At 43.9% G+C, this 21,525-nt stretch overlaps 1 protein-coding gene across 5 annotated transcripts in view; it reads left to right on the forward strand.

Moving 5' to 3' along the window:
* Positions 1-21,525, forward strand: part of anchor (integral membrane protein GPR155 homolog anchor) — a 152,115-nt gene that overhangs the window by 108,644 nt on the left and 21,946 nt on the right. For all 5 annotated transcript variants that reach the window (XM_045740773.2, XM_045740776.2, XM_045740775.2 and 2 more), the window contains 4 exons: positions 4,257-4,412; positions 4,727-4,826; positions 10,933-11,125; positions 18,723-18,862. In XM_045740773.2, the coding sequence (XP_045596729.2) occupies positions 4,257-4,412; positions 4,727-4,826; positions 10,933-11,125; positions 18,723-18,862 (589 nt within the window). The remainder of the gene's footprint in view (positions 1-4,256; positions 4,413-4,726; positions 4,827-10,932; positions 11,126-18,722; positions 18,863-21,525) is intronic.

Genomic DNA, 21,525 nt, shown 5'->3' on the forward strand with positions numbered 1-21,525 from the left:
GAAGGCAATTCGGCCCCAGGTGTGGGGTTCCCGGGGCGAACGAGGGGTTGACTTGGGGGTCTTGGACCCAGTTGGACCCCACCTGGGTTTTTATACCCTCAAAGCGGGGCTTGGTGTTACAAGGAGAGGGGTTCTCTTTCGCTCCCTCCACATGTGAATTGGATTTTAGGTCCACCCCTTCCAGAGTTTGGTTTTGTGATGCCGTGGGTTCCTCGGTCTTGTCCTTTGGGAGATTTTTGGCTTCCCACGTCCCGTCACATGTGGTGCGGGAAGCCCTTGTGGCTTACCTCCTGCGCGACCCGGATTATGGCGTTCGTGATGGATTCATGTTCCTTCGTGTATGGGTCTTCATGTCTGTACTGGGTTTGTTATGAAGTTCTGGAGTCGTCCTGGTTAGCAGACTGCCCGCTCGTCTTGTTGGAGGCTTGGTATACATTCTGTCGGTCCCGCGTGCCTGAGTGGAGGGAGGCTCAGACAGTGTTGCAGGTTTTCCTGGGGGGCAAATTTGAGCATCTCGAGGCTTGTTCACCCTTGCCCTTCTGCGGGATGTTGGTGTAATGCAGCTTCATGTGCAGGTTCCTACTCTTTTGGCTGTTTTGGTTGCGGAGGATTTGCATACAAGTGACCTGCTGGCTTAGGCCCTGCGTTTCTTCTCCCTCCTCAAGCTGTTCTCGGATTGGCTTGAGTTGGATGTGGAGGAGCTTGGGGCCGCCTTTGGATCTGGTTCGTTACCGTCGGCAGTGCGTGCGTCGTCTGCATTGTTGAAGCTGTTCACGCTGCTCCTATGGGATGCAGTTTCGCATTTTTTTTGCTTCTCGCCTTGCTTGCCAGCAGGCAGTGCTTGCTTCTTCCTTGGAATTTGCTTGGGCTTTGGCTCTTAGGTTGTCTTTGCCTTTTTGTCCATTGCTGTTTGCAGTATCTGCAGGCAGCTTCGGCTATTTGCCGTCCTATATTGGACATGTTGGTCCTGCGAGGGGCTTACAGGGGGGGGCCTTCCCGGAAAGATCGTGCCAGGGATCGGGGTTCTTTCCGTCGTGGTAGGCCAGTGGTGCCAGATTCGGGGTAGGCTCAGCCTTCGTTACCATCTGTTTCTGGTCGATGCGGGGATTACCCTGTACACCACCTTGGTTCACATAAGGTGTGTCGGCCTTTTCATGGTTCGTCCCATTGATGGGGCGATGGAGGGGAGGCTTGCTCTATTTGCTCGCGCCTGGTCCCACAATTTGTGGGCTTTAAGAGTCATTTCGTGTGGCCTGTAATTACCTAAGTGTAATTACCTAAGTGTAGTTACAGGATGAGAGCTACGCTCGTGGTGTCCCGTCTTCCCAGCACTCTTTGTCATATAACGCTTTGAAACTACTGACGGTCTTGGCCTCCACCACCTTCTCACTTAACTTGTTCCAACCGTCTACCACTCTATTTGCGAAGGTGAATTTTCTTATATTTCTTCGGCATCTGTGTTTAGCTAGTTTAAATCTATGACCTCTTGTTCTTGAAATTCCAGGTCTCAGGAAGTCTTCCCTGTCGATTTTATCAATTCCTGTAACTATTTTGTATATAGTGATCATATCACCTCTTTTTCTTCTGTCTTCTAGTTTTGGCATATTTAATGCTTCTAACCTCTCCTCGTAGCTCTTGCCCTTCAGTTCTGGGAGCCACTTAGTAGCATGTCTTTGCACCTTTTCCAGTTTGTTGATGTGCTTCTTAAGATATGGGCACCACACAACAGCTGCATATTCTAGCTTTGGCCTAACAAAAGTCATGAACAATTTCTTTAGTATATCGCCATCCATGTATTTAAATGCAATTCTGAAGTTAGAAAGCATAGCATAGGCTCCTTGCACAATATTCTTTATGTGGTCCTCAGGTGATAGTTTTCTATCTAGAACCACTCCTAGATCTCTTTCTTTATCAGAATTCTTTAAAGATTTCTCACATAATATATAGGTTGTGTGGGGTCTATGTTCTCCTATTCCACATTCCATAACATGACATTTATTAACATTAAATTCCATTTGCCAAGTGGTGCTCCATATACTTATTTTGTCCAGGTCTTCTTGAAGGGCATGACAGTCATCTAAATTTCTTATCCTTCCTATTATCTTAGCATCATCAGCAAACATGTTCATATAATTCTGTATACCAACTGGTAGATCATTTATGTACACAATAAACATCACTGGTGCAAGAACTGAACCCTGTGGTACTCCACTTGTGACATTTCTCCATTCTGATACATTGCCTCTGATTACTGCCCTCATTTTTCTATCAGTCAGAAAATTTTTCATCCATGATAGAAGCTTACCTGTCACCCCTCCAATATTTTCCAGTTTCCAGAACAACCTCTTATGTGGAACTCTGTCGAAAGCCTTTTTTAGGTCCAGATAGATGCAGTCAACCCAACCATCTCTTTCCTGTAATATCTCTGTGGCTCGATCATAGAAACTGAGTAAATTCGATACACAGGATCTTCCAGATCGAAAACCATACTGTCTGTCTGATATTATATCATTTCTCTCTAGGTGTTCTACCCATTTAGTTTTGATTAGTTTTTCCAATACTGTGATGGTGTTGGAAGGCTCCTCCTCCTTCGGGGGGTTCGAGACTGGTGGGGCAGGGCTCTTCTCCTGCGCTCTGTCGAGTCATCTCGGAATGGGTTCGCTTGGGCGTGGTCGAGATGACCTCGTCTCTCAGGTGGGTTTCCTGCCTGTTTCTGGTCTTGAAACGGGACTGTGTGGATCTCTGGTTCATTCTGGACTTGTCTCGTCTGAACCCATAGGTTTATTGCCCCTCCTTTCAGATGACTACTGTCCCAGGTCCGTCTTCTGTTGGAGCTAGGCACTTGGATGGTGTCTCTGGCCCTCAAGGATGCGTATTGGCACATTCCGATTCATTCGAGGTTCAGGGATTGGCTCAGTTTTGTTTTGGGGCGTCAAGGTTACCGCTTTCGTTGTCTTCTTATCGGTTTGAATCTGGCCTCTCGCGTTTTCACACGCCTTACTCGGGTCGTGGTGGCCCGCCTGCGTCTGTTAGGTGTTCGGGTTCTGGCCTACCTTGACGACTGGCTGGTTTGGGCTCCCAGACAGTTTGTGTGTCTGCTCGCCAGGGATTTGGTTCTTTCCCAGCGCGTCGAGTTTGGGTTCCTGGTAAACTGGAGGAAGTTACATCTGGTTCCCTCTCAGGTTCGGTCTTGGCTGGGGTCTTATGTTGGACTGTCGGACCCCTTCCTTGTCTCTTCCTCCGGAGTCTCTGCTTCGGCTGCAGTCCTGCCTTTGCCTGTTTCTGGGGGGCTCCCAGATCACCCGACTGTTCCTTGAGGGTTTGTGCGGGAGCCTGAACTTTGCCGTGACGGTCTACCTGCCGGGTCGGGTTTGGCTTTGTCGACTGTTCTGGTTCCTTTGGGGACGTCCCTTCCGCCTCTCTCGCGATCGCTGGGCTCGGTCTCAGGGTGCCTTGCATCGCCGGCTTCCTCTGAGGGCTTTTCAGAGTTCAGTGCCTTGGTGCCTACCCAAGCCCTCGCTCGATTTGTTCACGGACGCGTCATCTCTTGGCTGGAGCATTGTGACCAGTACTCTCCAGGCAGGCCAGAGGCGGTGGGATCTGTCCTTCCGACAGGCCCACGGCAGTGCCGGAGTTTGTGGCGGTCGCTTCGGATGGTTTGAGTCGCTCGCAGATCGACGATCCGGCTCCATTTGGACTGCTGCTCAGTGGTTTATTGCCTGTACCGAGGAGATTCGATGCAGTCCTTGGCTCTGGGTCTGGTCGCTTCGGGTGACTTGTCTGCTGAGTTCTTGAGGTTTGGCTTTCCTGGCCGTTCACGTTCTTTAGAGGGGGGGCGGGGCTGCACAGACAACGGCGCGGTGACTTGGTGACATCATGCTCATTTGCTCATTTTCATTTGGGGAGTTCTGTCACCTATTTTGGCTTTCAGTAGCAATTTCTTAACCAGAATAGGGGTTTGTTTTGGGGCACTTACCTTTCTGGGTGCCTGACCTGGTCGATGGCAGACATAGAATGCTCCCAACCACACAGAGGGTTTCTATAGGCCATTGCTCCTTGTGCCTGTCTGAGGGGACCAGGTTCTGGCTTATGGTCCCCAGTAGGCCTAAGAACTTCATTCGCTTGACATACCAGAGTCTAATACTGTACATTCATATCAGCCCGGATAGCTCTGGGGAGCCTCCGGGTCTCACCCAGAAAATGGCATTTTATTACATTTAACGCTGGCTTATTTTTTATTAATCTTTCATTTGCAGATAGCAAGTTCAATGGTGGCATGCACATTCTTGTCAGCTCCCTTGATGTTTGTCTCAGCCAAGATGGTGACCCTGGTGAAGATCAACCCTATGGACTATGTCAAGGAGCTTGAAACTGCTCTCTTCAATGTCAGCATCATTGGACTTATCTGTACGGTATGAAGCCTTACATTTCTTAAAATACATGGGTAATAAATACTGTAAATTTTGACTGAAAATGATTGTTGTCTGTATCATTTTTACTGGAGATAAGTGTATAGAGGGTGGAACATATTAACTAATTACTAGGTATTGATGTTCCATCATACACAGTTGGTGTTCCTTATTTGAAATGTCATTTATTGCTTATATATGTTTGTGAGTGAATAATATTTGTGTAGGTGTATCCTTTATTATTTTTTGTCTTGATACATGTAGCAGCAGTATCAGTCATCACTATTGATCATTAAATTTACTTAAATATTTTTCAGATATGGGTTTTAGCAGTGTTCATCTTAAGCCGAAAATGGAGGAAAGTTCCTCATTTCATCACTATGTGCTTGGCTCTGTCTCAAGCTGTTGCTTGTGTTGGTAAGTCAAGAGATTCTCTGTGATCCTGGAGGATGTGCATCTGTTTATCTTGCATTGCACACAACCATAATTAGTGTATGCTGTCAAGATACATTTCTTGTATTTATGCTTTGTAAGCAATAATCATCACATTGGTTCACTGTACCATTTAAAACGTTTTGCAGTCATTTGTGTGTAATTACCTAAGTGTAGTTACAGAATGAGAGCTACCCTCGGGGTATTGCATCTTCCCGGCACTTTGTCGTATAATGCTTTGAAACTACTGACGGTTTTGGCCTCCACCACCTTCTCACTTAACTTGTTCCAACAGCCTACCACTCCATTTGTGAAAGTAACCTTTTGCCTTTTATTCTGGAAGTTCCAGGTTTTGGGAATTCTTCCCTGTCACTTTTATTGATTCCCGTTACTATTTTGTACGTTAGTGATCATATCTCCAATTTTTTTTCTATCTTCTATCTTTGGCATATTTAATGCCTCTAACCTCTCCTCATAGCTGTTGTTCTTCAGTTCCAGGAGCCATATAGTTGCATGTCTTTGCACCTTTTCCAGTTTGTTGATGTGCTTCTTAACACTATCGCACTCTTCAAACATCCCTGGCGTCTGTTTTTCTCTTGTGTCCGAGCATAGGACTGTTCTCGCATCCGTTAAAAAAAATATTGTATAAAATTCATTTATTATCCGATCGACTTCGGGATAATCGACTTCTTCAAAATGAGCGCCTTTAGAGTGAGCACAATTTGATACCAAAATGAAAGATGTAACACAAAACTTGATGTCAGAACACATGAAATACTGAATTATAAATTTAGGCTTTGCTGCGGAGAGTCACTCCGGGCTTTTGGACATTATTTGCATATACACCTGTAGGAAATTCTATTGCGAGCACAATAATACGAAAATGAACAACGTAGCACGAGAATTAAGGTGAGAAAACTGAAACGAGTATACACATTTCGGTGTCGCCACGTGCTCACCTGCACGATCGCCCGTACGCCGGGGGCGTGACCTCTAAGTTGGTGGCGCACATGCCTGGGGCGCGAAAGTGTTAAGCAGACCGGAATGAACTGAGAGGGCATGTCTTGGTTCATTCCTCTGTCCATGGAGTGGATAGTCGACGCCGACTCCTTCAGTTGGCTTTGCCGGACGTTCAGGTGCCCGGATGTGAACCTCTTTGCGTTAACTTGGATTCAGCATCTGCCAGTGTATGTGGCACCCTTCCCCGATTGCAAAGCCTTTGCTGGAAGACGCTTTTCTACCTTTTTCTAAAAGGTAGACGCTTTACGGCAGGATTTGTCGAGATGAGGGTTCCTTTATCTATTTCCCTTGGTCCAGCTTTTGCTTTGGGTCCTAACTTGGCCCAATTTCTATCAGGGCAGGGGTGGTTCTCCTGGCTCCATGGTGGCCAGCCCAGCCTTGGTTTCAGGTGCTGCTTGTTCAGTGTCCAAACCAGGAAGTTTTTCCTCGGCTCCTCTTTCAGCAGGTCGGGCCAGTGAGGTACCTTACTGGTTTACCCTACTCTTCTGCTCTTCGCATTTGGTGTTTTTAAAGGGAGTGTACAGTATCACCCCATTTGTATGGTGATCAGGTGCTTTTCTGATGATATCCCACCTGCAGTCTTCTTCTCGGCGACAGTATGAAGTCTCTTGGCGTTCTTTTCACCATTTCCTTTCCCTGTGCTTCCTGCCCGGTTCCAATAATGTCTCATCCCTATACATGTCATACACATTTTCTAATAGTTCATTTATATGTCTTATAATGTTCCAGGCTGTTTTTTACATTTAACACTGTTGTTTCTCTATATTTTCTGGCATTGAATCTGCTTTTTAACTATTTTATCAGTTTTGTTTACATTGGTTTTTAGGAGATGATCTTTTCCTGCTAAGTTGATGCTCTGTATATCTGCAGGGGTAAAAGTACCAGACTGGTTTTCAACATTTAACACTGCTGTTTCTCCCTACACAAGGGTCTCTCTATTACAATAGGTTGTCATCCATTTCTGATCGTGTTATTTTGTTCATTCTCAGATTTGTCAAAACCGGCATCTTATGCCAAATACTTTCGCTTCTTATCGTGCGGCGTTGGTAGAGCTGCTCTAGCTTGCATTCAGGGTGGATGTCACTTTTGCTCCATTACGCAAATGCTCTCTTGCTTTTTTTTATCTCTGGCCTGCTCATGCACCGCCTGAGCCCTACTGGGGCCAGATTCACGAAGCAGTTACGCAAGCACTTACGAACCTGTACGTCTTTTCTCAATCTTTGGCGGCCTTGTTTACAATTATTAAACAGTTCATGAACTCCGAAGCACCAGAAAGCTGTTTATAACAGTAACAACAGTTGATTAGGAAGTTTTCATGCTAGTAAACTGTTTAATAAATGTAACTAAAGGTGTCAAAGATTGAGGAAAGATGTACTTGCATAACTGCTTCGTGAATCTGGCCCCCTGGTGTTTGTATCGAGTGCTCTCTCTTCTCGGTTTGTTGTTGCCCCTTCGGTTTAAGATTGTTTTAGGAAGGTGTTGTTTTTGTTGGCTTTGGCGTTTGGGGGGGGGGTCGGGTTGGGGAGCTTCATGCTCTTCTCCAGCGCAGAGGTTTCTACTCCTTTGGCCCTGGGGAGCGTTATGTTCGCTTGCAACTGTCTCCTTCTTTTCTGGCGAAGAATGAGACGGCAGGCTTCTTTTCTGGCGAAGAATGAGACGGCAGGCTTCTTTTCTGGCAAAGAATGAGACGGCAGGCTTCTTTTCTGGCGAAGAATGAGATGGCAGGCTTACGGAGGGGTCCGTGGGTTATTGATGCTTGCTTGATCAGGCAGGAGTGCATCATGTTTTGTGTCCGGTTGTGGCTCTCCGTTGTTATCTGCACACTTCGGGTTCTGTATCCGTAGACGCGCTTTGGGTAGATCCGGTGTCCCTCTTTCCCCGTTCCAGGACTTGGGTCTCTCAGGTCGTCCGTAGAATTATCAAGGCTAACCAGCCTGCAGTCTATCATCGTGCCCATGATGTGCGGAAGTCGATGTGCTTTTCACAAGTCGAGTCTGGCCTCGGGCCGGGCTTGGGGAGTAGAAGAACTCCCAGAACCCCATCAACCAGGTATCAACCAGGAAGTTTGCGGCTCTTGCTGCAGTCTTTGGTAACATGTCTTGGATTGACATTCAGGCACGGGTGTTTGAAAGTCGAACAGGATCCTGGCTGCCCGTTATCTTGTTAAAGTTCCAGATCCTCAGTGGCTTTGTTTGGCTTTGGGGCATTTCTCGCAGCCAGTTGTCCCGTCTTCGTCATGAGGCACACGGTGCTGCCACCACCTGGTAAGTCCCTTTTTACTTATGTGGATATATAGTGTCAGGGTCCCGACGGGGCTCACCTCAGAAAACCAGTGTTGAATGTAATGAAACACCATTTTCTGGGTTGAGCCCCAGAGGCTCACTGACACCCTCCCTCTCTCCGGTCGGCGATTTTGTTATCAGTCTTCAAATTGCTGGTGTCAGCACCTGAGCCACCTGGGTGGGGCCCCCCTTTCCCCCTCCTGGGGGAGGGAGGGGGTCGCTAACGAGTAGGTCGCGCTAGTTGCTTAGACATTGCTTGTTTGTTGTTTCCTCTCAGGGGTAGTTCTTGGGCTCTGTTCAGTCTTGGGTTGCAATGTTTTCCAGTTGGGGTTTGTAATGGTTCACCTACCTTTCTGGGTGATACCTCCGGTTGATGGCAGATATGACTCCACTCCACTTTGTGAGAGTATAGTGTTCATACGTCATTGCTCTCTGCGCCTCTCTGAAGGAACCAGGTTCTGGCTCATGGTTCCCGGTAGGCAAAGAACTCCATTTAACTGATGTTCTGGATTAATATAGCAGATATCAGTCCATTAGCTTCAGGGAGCCTCTGGGGCTCATCCCCGAAAATGGCTTTCATTACATTCAATACTACGGTTTTTCTTCTTGTATCTCGGAGCTCTGCATTGACTATGACTTTTCCCAAGATTCATTACTGTGTGTGTGTGTGTGAGTGTACTTACCTAGTTGTACTTATCTAGTTGTGCTTGCAGGGGTTGAGCTCTGGCTCTTTGGTCCCGCCTCTCGACTGTCAATCAACTGGTGTACAGATTCCTGATCCTATTGGGCTCTATCATATCTATACTTGAAACTGTGTATGGGGTCAGCCTCCACCACATCACTTCCTAATGCATTCCATTTGTCTACTACTCTGACACTGAAAAAATTCTTTCTAATTGGCTCATTTGGGCACTCAGTTTCCACCTATGTCCCCTAGTGCGTGTGCTCCTGGTGTTAAATAGTCTGTCTTTATCTACCCTATCAATTCCTCTGAGAATCTTGTATGTGCTGATCATGTCCCCCCTAACTATTCTGTCTCCCAGTGACGTGAGGTTTAATTCCCGTAGTCTCTCCTCATAGCTCATAACCCTCAGTTCGGGTACTAGTCTGGTGGCAAACCTTTGAACCTTTTCCAGCTTAGTCTTATGCTTGACTCGTGATTCCTTACACAAGATTCTAAAGACCATTCTTATGTTGGCCAACCGGGCATATGCCGCTGATGTTATCCTCTTGATATGGGCTTAAGGGGACGTGTCTGGCGTGATATCAACCCCCAGGTCTTTCTCTCTCTTTGTGTGTGTGTGTGTGTGTACTCACCTATTTGTGTCTGCAGGATCGAGCATTGACTCTTGGATCCAGCCTTTTGAGCCATTGGTTGTTTACAGCAATGACTCCGGTCGTATTTTCCCTATCATACTTACTTTTAAAATTATGAATAGAATTTGCTTCCCAAACCTGCTCCTTAAATGCATTCCATTTTTCCACTACTCTCACGCTAAAAGGAAACTTCCTAACATCTCTGTGACTCATCTGAGTTTCCAGCTTCCAGCCCATGTCCCCTCGTTCTGTTACTATTCCGTGTGAACATTTCGTCTATGTCCACTCTGTCAATCTCCCTGAGTATTTTGTACATTCCTATCATATCCCCCTCTCCCTTCTTTTTTCTAGTATCGTAAGGCTTTTCCTTCAGCCGCTCTTCTTTGTGTATATGTGGGTGTGTGTGTAATTACCAGAGTGTAGTTACAGGATGAGAGCTACGCTCGTGGTGTCCCGTCTACCCAGCACTCTGTCATATGACGTTTGAAACTACTGACGGTTTTGGCCTCCACTACCTTCTCACCTAACTTGTTACGGCTAAAAAAAAAAGATGCTTAAAGTATTATAATGCTTAAAAAAGGTGTGTGTGTGTGTGTGTGTTCACTCCGTTTCTCCTTTTATACAGAGCTATTTCTTGATGAGCTCGTCTTTGCCATTGCTACTAGCCCTGAGCTAGTGCACAGTTTTCTCTAGCAAGTTGAGCAGCGTAGCAAAATGCTATTGTTCACAATATGATTAAAATGCAAGATGGCACATACATAGACCAGATTGGGGGTAGTTGTTGTCATGACTACTCCACGTTTCTATTAACTGTGACAGTCTGGTGCCCCTTCCTCTGTCACAGCCTTTAATAAATTTCTGATGTTTACTTTGTTGCACGGCCTGGCCCTTATTATTCAATCTCAAGTGTTCAACGTTTTTATTCAATCTTTACAAAAACGTTTTGAAGGTTTTGTGAAGCAGTGTAATTTTCATTGTTTTAGTAATCAAAGAAAAAAAGAAGCCATTTATATGCAGAACAATGCAGATAGTTTTGTGCCATATTAGGTATTTCAAAACAAGAACACAATCATGAGTCATCTTTATAACTTAATGTATCCAAATAATGAATTATATAATGAACGTGGTATAAAACTGACAGGTGATTAAGTACCTACTACAGTGATATTAATGTTTATATGTTTAACCTTACCCCTGGGTAATATTGAAAGCACTGAGGCCTAATTATTCATGTACAGGTGACAATACACCATACTAATGACTGCAGTGTCACATCACGACCTCGGCATCCAGTTGCCATGAGAGTGGGCCGATGATTTTCCTGGAACAAATACTTTCTCCCCAACAGTCCCGACCAAACCTGGAATATTCAAGGGTCTCCACTGTATGCAGTGATAATCTATCCAGCCAATTACACCCCCCATGTCTAGTACAATATTACCATAACTTAACAATAATATTTTGTGTTTCAGGAGCACTTTTGTGGTCTGTGTTGGACTGCACTCACACTTGGAAGTTATACCTACAGTTTGTGCTTTTCTCGTGGGGCGTGTTTTCTTCACGGCTCTGGACGGCTATACTAGCCATCACCCTCTTCCTCCTGCGCTGGCGGTCCCTCTGCTTTGTTCTGCGGCTTCGTCCTTTCCTGGCAATCGTTGGTTGGGGGTAAGTCTTCAGTATATAACTGATAACTTGTACTTCATCCTATTTCATGCCTACCCATGTCTTCATTTTATGTCATTTTATTATTTTGACTAACAATTTTGTATACAGTAGTTGCTGGTTCTAATAAGAACTTATTGATGTATAATAAATGTTTTAATTGCTTAACACTTTCACGCTCTCCGCGAAGGTCAGGGAAACAACCGTAAGTGCTCAGGGCGTTTTGCCGCGTAAGCGTAAAAACAAAAATGTGTATACTCTTTTTACTCTCATGACCTTAGTTCTCGAGCTACGTATTTCATTTTGGTACCAACGTGTTCGCAATAAAATTCTCTAGAAGAACATTAGTAAAAAAAAGTCACGAAACGTATAGGGATACCAGCACCAAATAAATAACTACGAAGATGACTCGCCGTGAGCGCCCAACAGCAACAAAATGTTTTTACTCTTGGGATTGTTATCACCTCCACACTTGTCCTACAGCGTTAATTTTGGTATCAATGGACTCGCAATGAAATTCCCAACACAGTGATATGAATATAAGCGTAGAATAATGATTGCGGCCCGCCCGCAAGAGTGTGGGAAGTGGTGAAATTGTTACCCGGTGTCGGTGACGGGACGACGCACGGCGCTTTAAAAGTTTATACTTATTTCATTCTCATGACATTATTATTCTATGTACGTCATTCATTTTTGTGTCAATGTGTTTGCAATAGAATGTTCTATGAGCCCGTAGGTAAAAAAGATCAACAAAGCGTAAGATAGAATAGCGCCAAATATAAAACAACGCTGGAACATATCAGTGAGAATCAAACACACACGAAATGTTTTTACTTTTGTTATGTTTGTGAACCTTTCATGAACTTATTGTACCATGCAGCCTATTGGTGAGAAAGAGGGCCTCATGGCGCGCAGTTTGAAACAAACCCAAAGTAAATCGGATAAAAATTGAATTTTATACAAATATTTTAAAAGAGGACATAACTTTATGTCCACTATGCGGTCGCGTTAGGCGAAACAGGACTCAGCGGTGAGTCCGGTTAGTGCGAAAGTGTTAAATGTGATGAAACAATGGTCTAATTTTAATGAGCCTTAGTGCTTCCTGGTGGTTGATTTTAGAACCAATTGTGTGTCTTTGAGATAATAGCAATGTCTGCATCACAATTTATACACTGCTGATATCACAGGATGTTCCCAATTGCAGGCCCAGGAATTTTTTTTTTACTGTATTACAAAAATTATATAAAAAAAACTTGATATATACTGTGAATTCAAGAACTGTGCCAAATTATATGTACATTTTCATCATTACATCCTCAGTGGTTTCTAGTTTTATTGTTTGCACTGAAATATGTCAGGGAGGTAGAGCAGCTGGTGCAGTGAATGTCCTTGCTAGGAAGAATAAGATAGAAATAGAGTTATAAGGCTGCATGAAGGAGAGGTGATGCCTTTACATAAACCTCCAGAGTTAGATCTCGAGACATGGACAATCAGATAGGTATTTGTGGTGTTTGGTGGATAGATAAGGGACAAAGAATTAAAATGTTGTGTAAAGATGTACTGTTGAGGTTAAGATAGCACGGTCATATTGAATGAATTTATGGTGATGGTTATGAGAGAGAATGTTCAAGTGAAGTTGTAAGTAGGAGGAGATGAAGGCCAACGAGGAGAGTCTCAGACTTGGTAGTGTGTAGGGAAAAAATGTTAGATTTAATGTGTTTTAAGAGTGAGTGTTTTAGGTTTTTTATAAGACAACTCTGGGAAAGCCCTTGACACCTGGTTGTATAAAATGGTGGAGTGCTGCTGTGGATGTATTGGTGCAGTGTGCCGGTGCTGGTTCTAGAAGCTGCTTCCCCATGTAGTGTGGAAGATACGGCAAATGAATTGAGTGTTCTTTAATGTCTATAATTATTGTTCCTTTCTATTTGCACTCCTATTTCTAATGGGCTGATGGCCGCCCTTCCTCAAAGGAGGGGTGAAACTGGGTAGTGACAATGATGCAGTGAAGTAAATGAAAAATTGCATCTGGTCAGTTTGTCAGAATCAGATGTGTCATCTTTAAAACTGATACAGGATTTACATAGTTCTTTATTTATCATATATATTTTCAGCCTTCTGGTCAAATGGTGAGTTTATATAACTGCAGTATGTGTATTTAGAAATGTAATAAGACCTGGTAATCTCTCGTTTACTAATACACCGTAAAGTTTTCTGACATTTCCTTCGTCCCTCTATCCTTTCCCACTTTCCCACACTTCTACAATTAGTAGGCGAGATGAAGTTGGTGGTAGAGGTGATTTACAGTCCACCAAACCATAGAAGGCATTGGGGGGAGAAATACAACAAATGCCTTAAGACCTACCTAAAGGAAATGGAAAAAAGGCAGCCACAGTGGCAAGGGAAGCGAGGCTTAAATTGTAATATTTGGGGATTTTAATCACAGAGAAATAGACTGGATAAAGTAGGACTCCACCACAAGGGTAACGAGACACGGAGAGCAAAACTGGTAGATACGGCTGATAAATACTAATTGAAGTAACATTACAGAATGAACACTAGACCTGGTGTTGATCTAAAATGAGACAGATACCAAAAAGGTAGAGTACGAGGTGCCCTTGGAGGTAGGGACCACTGTATTATTATGCTGGTGCACAGAGTAGAGCTAAAAAAAAAGTCAAATTAAGAAATGCATTAAGAATGACAGGAGTTAGAATTGAGAACTAAAGAGGGCGAGGGAACTATCTGCATTAAGTTCAATTGGAGAGAGAGAATTAGAAGGGAAGACAACAAATGAGATGATGGAATTCATAGCCCAGAAATGTGCTGATGCCACAAAGCAATTCATCCCACACATAAGGTGAACAGGAGGAGGAGGATTCAACATAGCCTATTAATCCTTGGTTTAATAGGCTATGCAGGAGGGATGCCAAGAAAAGGACCAAACAAGCAAGGGAAAAGTATGGAGGATAATAAAGGCACTAAAAAGAGCTGGAAATGAGTACACCAGTATGAGTACGAGTACGAAATGTATGAGAAATGAGTCAAGATGGAAGCAGAGATGCAATTTGAAAACATTGTGGCAAAAGCTAAGGAAAATCTAAAACTATTGTATAGTTATTTTTAAAAAAGAAAACTGAAAAGCAAGAAAACAAGTGAAAGGTTGAGGAAACGGGGGGGAATTCTTAAGGGAGCGACATGGTGGTGTGTGAAGAATTTCAGAAACATTTTCAAGAGATCTTTACAAAACAACCAAGAGAATTGTCATGAAGGCCAAGATTGCAAGGTGAAAGGTTGCCAGAAAAAAAAATTGATAATAAAATGCTCAAGACAGGAATTTCCAGGAATTTTGGGAAAAAAGGCTAATGTAATCCCAATATTAGAAAAGTACAGGCAGGAGGAACTTATTTACAGACCAGTTGTTGACATGTATTTCATGTTAAGTGTTGGAGAAAGTAACCGGGTTCAGATTAATGGAGCGGCTGTAGAGAATAAACTTTGTAATGAAAGGACAGCATGGATTTAAAAAGGGGAAAATCATGCCGGACAGACTTAATAAGAGTGCTGTGACAAGATTACTAAAAATGAAACTAGGAAAAGTGGGCTGGGTAGACTGTATTATCCTAGATTGTCAAAAAAAAAGCATTTGATACTGTTCCTCATGAAAGGCTTGTATATAAGATGTCAAAGCAAACTTGGTTAACTAGGAACACACCGAATTGGGTAAGTGAGTACCTGAATGACAAAAAAAAAAAAAAAAAGTGTCATAGTCAGAAAGGTGTTTGTCAAGCTACAGAAAGGAGTCAAGTTAGGGGAAAAGTCCTCTATGCCATGGTCTTATGATGGCTGCTGTTCTTAATTTATGTGAATGACCTACCTGAGGGTCATTTCTGTGGGGAGCCCCATTGGCTCCCTGAAGCTATCCAAATTGATACGAGCTAAATTAGTTTGGGGTCATCAGTCACAGGACGGAGGCAGTGCAGATGATCGTCACCCTGAGGCAGTGGCGACGAGCAACCTTCAACTTCACACAAGGCGAGAGTGGACTCGGAAGAAGTATCCTTGGTTCTAACGAGCTCACACAGGTTTCCACGGCCCATATGAGGGGCCTTGGAAACCCTACGGGAACGGGAAGCCCTATGGGAGGCCCAGGCACTGGGGTCAGCTAAGCTGGTAGAATCCCTGTCTAGTAGCAGGCAAACTGACTACCAGTAGCAGCTGTGAACCCTCAGGGGCAACAGAGGAGGACCACTAACACCACCTAGGCTAGCCTAATAAGAGGCTAGATAGACTTCCATTGTCCACAAAAGACAAAAACACAAGAAATGGAAACTAAAAGCCCCCGAAGAAACAAGCAAACAAGCAAACTGGTAGCCAGAGATATGCATCGGCCACCGCATTGTAATAAGGCAGGCTATGCCAGCTGCAGTGCGCCCCACCCACCTAATAACACTCCCCCACCCAAGGCAAGACAGAAAGCCCAAGATCCCCCAACGAGCAAAGAATCATCTTTGCTCATCTCAAGTCCTCCCCAGCTAGAGAACCTTATCTCAAGCGATGAGGTCCTCTAGCGGGGAGTGATTCCCGAACGCCCCAAGGAAAATAACACTGAAACGCAAGGGCAGTACTTACGAAACACCTAGGGAAGTTCACCCCAGTTGCATCCTGCTCCACGTACAAGAAGACACCTGGCCAACGACCGAACATACCGCTGGTACAGACACACAAGGTAAAATCCAGAACACGAACTTGAGGCCAGAGGTGACCGAAGTGACCGCCAGCACATCTGTTCAAGAAGTGGTGTGCTGTGGTGAACTGGCTTCCCCAGCACCCCCCCCCCCCTCTCCAATGGGGAAGAAAATGCTAGTCTCATGAAGGGTTGCTTGTTTGGTTTTCTAGTGGAGCTATTTATATCCTTTTGGATGTTGATTACACAGGTTAACTAGACAGTGGTCTGTTTTGATTAGCCTACATTTCTGGCTCCTTTCCTGGTTGATGGCAGTTATGACGTACTTTAAATGTAAAGTGCTCATAAGCCATTGCTCCGTGCACCTCTCGAGTGACGGGGCCAGGTTCTGGCTCGTGGTCCTTGGTGGGCATAACGACTCCTGTGACTGATGACCCCAAACTAATATTGTGACGACACCGAAATGTGTATACTCGTTTCAGTTTTCTCACCTTAATTCTTGTGCTACATCGTTCATTTTTGTATCATTGTGTTCGCATATACACCCTACAGGTGTATTATGAATATAATATCCAAAAGCCCGTCATGACTTCCCCACAGCAAAGCCTAAATTTGGCAAAAGTTAACGGTGGGCGCACAAAATCAGTAAAACGTGTATACTCGTTTCAGTTTTCTCTCCTTGATTATCATGCTATGTCGTTCGTTTAGGTATCATTGTGTTCACAATTAAATTCCCTGCAGGTGTATATGCATATAATGTACAAAAGCTCGACGTAACTCCCTGCAGGAAAGCCTAAAGTTACCCATAAACGAGCACCAATTGGCACACTGCAACCTAATGTGTATACTCGTTCAGTTTGATAACATCAATTTTCGTGTTATGTCTTTCATTTTGGTATCGAATTGTTCGCAATATAAAGGTGCGTGTTTTAAAACTAGTTCCATGATAATAGAGCAATAAATGGAATTTTAACAAATATTTAAAATTTTAGACGTTCATCATCACAAAATTATTTATATCTTTCCAGTGTTCTGGCATCAATTTTCGTGTTATATCTTTCATTTTGGTATCAAATTGTTCACAATCTAAAGGCACGCATTTTAAAACTAGTCCCATAATAATAGCACAATAAATAGAATTTTAACAAATATTTTAAAATTTGAACCAAAAAAGTATTTATAATCTTTCCAGTGTTCTGACATCAATTTTCATGTTACATCTTTCATTTTGGTATCAAATTGTGTGCAATCTAAAGGCGCACATTTTAAAATCACTCCCAGATTGATTGGATAAAATTTAAATTTTTAACAAATATTTTAAAATGATGGACGCCGCTCACGTCCACGACTCGGACTCAAGAGAAAAATTATGGACCCCAGGGGCGTTCGAAGAGTGCGAAAGTGTTAATTAATAAGAAACGTGAAAACTGAGAAGTTGAAAATTACAGGAAGTCCTTGACAAGCACCAGGAGAGGGCATACATGAAACTGTTAGTTCAGCCTCAACACATGTATGTTAATGAAGATGAGAGGAGGTGACAGGTGCAAAGAAATCTGCACCATAAGGGAAGGGCGACTACAGTACAGGAATAGGAGAGAAAAAAGTCGTGGGAAGGGAACAAATGATAAACACCAGGGGAGCACAAGCAGAACAGCATTGGCGGCATATGGGAACCTGACAAACATAAACTGAACTTAAAAATCAAAGCAGAGCCTTTCAAAACAATCTGTGCAGCAATGTGAAACCAATGCTACAATACACAACACTGGTATCAGATTTACAACTTGTGAAACACTTGAAATTTTAAAATACAGTAGCCAGATGTTGTAGCTAAATTATTTCCTGTGTTAAGAGGACTTAATCTTTAGTCCTCTTAAAAGAGTGACCTTAAGACTGTCCTGAGAGTTTTAAGGCAATTCAATAACAACTTGCAGTACTAGAATAAAGAAACAGGAGATATACACACAGAGATCACACTAACGTGATGCATCTGGGATGCTCCCGGATGCAGGTTCGAATCCTCGTCGCGTCCCTTGTGGATTTGTTCAACAGGAGATATAATCACCATATATAAAATACAGATAAAAAGAAGGCAAGGTGGATATGAACAACATCTTTAAATTGAAATGCACTGAAAGAAGTTTTGGAAGCAAAGTTTTCACATCTTCAAGAGCACATGCAACAATGAACTTTATTTAAAAGCTAAAATTGCACCAGGTACAGTAGGCTAGGAGGTGAAGAATAAAGAGCTAGACTCTCAGTCGTCACTGATAGGTTTCCCCACCTCCACATGCCTTCCCCCTGTCTTCCCTTCTACCTGAAATAATATCATGTGCTCATTATAATAGGCTAAACTCATTGTATTCTCTATGCTGTATTCATTATATTCATAGTACAGTACTCATAAATAATGTCCTATGCCTTGTAATCATTCCACTCCCAGTATTCAGTAAACAGATGTTTGTATCCCAAGATTTGTCAGTTTCAAGAGACCAGTTTCTTGATCAGTTGTGGACAAAACATCCAATTGAAATTATGCTTCTAGAAGCGTGATAAAGAATGTATAAACTCTTGGAATATATAGATTACCGTGAGTGCAACCCAGGTACATCAATGCATCCCTGCTGGGCTAGACTATCCTACCTGCCCCCTCCCTCCCTCCCTCCAAGTAGTCACCATTCTGTTGACTAGTTTAACCACTATATTCACATTTCCCCCGTTATCGAACAATATCTAATCAACCGAGGTCCAGTTCATGGTTGTATCACGTTATAAACTGATTTACATTGTACTGGGACTGTCATTGTTAATAGGTGATTATTTATAATAAATATTGTATGTATATACAGTATTTGTATACACGATGTATGTATAAGCTTTTACACTTGAGTTAATCCGACCGGTTTCATGCCTCAGGCTGCCAGCAATCTTGGTGACCGTACTCATTCTCATGGTCCAGCAAGAAACAGAAGTAGCAGACAAGCATGACCCGAATTTTCAGTATGGTTCCGCTCAAGCCATTGTTGCTTTGCTGTTGCTCTGGTTCAGCCTTATCAGTAAGTGAATTATTGTCTTTCCATGTAGTATAATTACTGTTTTGCACTAACTGAAAATTTTCTCCGTTTATATATATCAAGATTTTGTTACTTTACTGTAATGTCTGTAAACCCCCATTCCAGCCGTGATTATACATTGATAAGTCCTCTTCTCCCAATCCCTCTGATTATTCCTCCTTCTCTTACCCCTCTCTCCCCTCATCTTTTTCCTCTCTTCCATTCTACCTCTTCTCTTTTACCTCTTGCCTCCTCTTTCTCTTCCTTCTTTTTCCCCTTCTCGGGTATTCTACCCCCTCCACCATCCCAAATTATTAAATGTACCTTACCTTGAGGTGCTTCCGGGGCTTAGCGTCCCACCGCGACCCGGTCGTCGACCCGGCCTCGTTGCTGGAGTGATCAACCAGGCTGTTGGACACGGCTGCTCGCAGCCTGACGTATGAGTCACAGCCTGGTTGATCAGGTATCCTTTGGAGGTGTTTGTCAAGTTCTCTCTTGAACATTGTGAGGGGGTTTGCCAGTTAGGCCCCTTATGTGTAGTGGAAGCGTGTTGAACAGTCTCGGGCCTCTGATGTTGATAGAGTTCTCTCTGAGTACCTGTTGCACCTCTGCTTTTCAATGGGGGTATTCTGCACATCCTGCCATGCCTTCTGGTCTCATGTGATGTTATTTCTGTGTGCAGGTTTGGGACCAGCCCCTCAATTATTTTCCACGTATAGATTATTATGTATCTTTCCCGCCTGCGCTCAAGGGAATACAGATTTAGGCTCTTTAGTCGGTCCCAGTAGTTTAGATGTTTTACTGAGTGGATTCTAGCAGTAAAGAATCTCTGCACGCTCTCCAGGTCAGTAATTTCTCCAGCTTTGAAAGGGGCTGTCATTGTGCAGCAGTACTCCACTCTAGAGAGTAGATGTAAACCTGAAATAATGTTGAAGACCAATGCCCCAATCCACATTGAAAGCATTGGCAAACAGCTCAGGAAGAAGAAGCAGAGGTTTCCAAGGGGCTGAACCCTTAAAAATCTACAGAAGAAATCTCCTGAGGAGGCACTTCCTTGAGACAAGGATAAGTGAATGTGGTAGTCTCATAACCAGTGATGAGCATTAATGCAGAAAAGCGTGTTCAATACCCCCCTTCTGCCAGACGTAGCACAAGAGACCTACCATTCAGGCAAAGTTCAGTCCACTGTGGAGGTGCTCAGGATTTTAGCATGAGAAGTGGTGTGACTCTTAAAGGACCTTAAACATAATACAGGATACAAAACACAATCAAATCTGCCCATAGTAGGAAAACAGCATGTAAAGGATTTGGGAATAATGATGTCTGACGACCTAACGTTTAGGGAGCATAACCAAGCAAATATTGCGTCAGCCAGAAAAATGATTGGATGGATTACGAGAACTTTCAAATCCAGGGATCCCATCATAATGGTTGTACTCTTCAAGTCACTTGTGTTATTCCGTCTTGATTACTGCTCAGTACTCACTTTCCCCTTCAGAGCAGGAGAGATTGCTGAAATAGAGGGAATACAGAGAACATATACAGCACGCATAGACTCGATAAAGCACCTAAATTATTGGGATCGTCTCAAAGCCCTCCAAACGTACTTACTAGAAAGAAGACGAGAGAGATATCAAATAATATACACATGGAAGATACTGGAGGGCCCAGTACAAAATCTACAAAAGTAAAATAACAATGTACTGGAGTGAACAATAAGGAATAAAGTGCAGAATAGAGCCAGTGAAGAGCAGAGGTGCCATAGGCACGATCAGAGAACACTGTATAAACATCAGAGGTCCACAGTTGTTCAACACCCTCCCAGCGAGCATAAGAAATATTGCCGGAACAACCGTGGACATTTTCAAGAGGAAACTAGATTGTTTCCTCCAAGGAGTTCCGGACCAACTGGGTTGTGGTGGATATGTGGGCCTGCGGGCTGCTCCAAGCAACAGCCTAGTGGACCAAACTCTCATAAGTCAAGCCTGGCCTCGGGCCGGGCTTAGGGAGCAGAACAACTCCAAGAACCCCCATCAACCAGGTATCAACCAGGTATCAACTCTAGGGCACAGGCCTCCTCAGTGCTGTCTCTGAGAGGAAAAATAGCCATTTTCTGAGGGAAGCCCCCTACCTCTCCCCGGAGTTTATCCAGGCTGATATACTAATGTCAGACTTTGGCATCAGTTATGTGTATGGAGTTCTGTGGGCCTACCGGGGACCACGTCGAGCCGGTCGAGCCGGTCGGCCGAGCAGACAGCACGCTGGACTTGTGATCCTGTGGTCCTGGGTTCGATCCCAGGCACCGGCGAGAAACAATGGGCAGAGTTTCTTTCACCCTATGCCCCTGATACCTAGCAGTAAAATAGGTACCTGGGTGTTAGTCAGCTGTCACGGGCTGCTTCCTGGGGGTGGAGGCCTGGTCGAGGACCGGGCTGCGGGACACTAAAAAGCCCCGAAATCATCTCAAGATAACCACGAGCCAGAACTTGGCACCCTCAGAGAGGCATGGGGAGCAATGGCCTATAGAAACCCCTGTATGGTTGGAAGTATTCTATGTCTGCCATCGACCATGTCAGGCATCCAGAAAGGTAAGCATCCCAAAACAAAACCCCTATTCTGGTAAAGTTTGCTACCAAAAGCCGAACAAGTGGATGGAACTCCCCAAA

Source organism: Procambarus clarkii, chromosome 13 (genome assembly GCF_040958095.1).
Source record: "Procambarus clarkii isolate CNS0578487 chromosome 13, FALCON_Pclarkii_2.0, whole genome shotgun sequence".
NCBI lineage: Eukaryota > Metazoa > Arthropoda > Malacostraca > Decapoda > Cambaridae > Procambarus > Procambarus clarkii.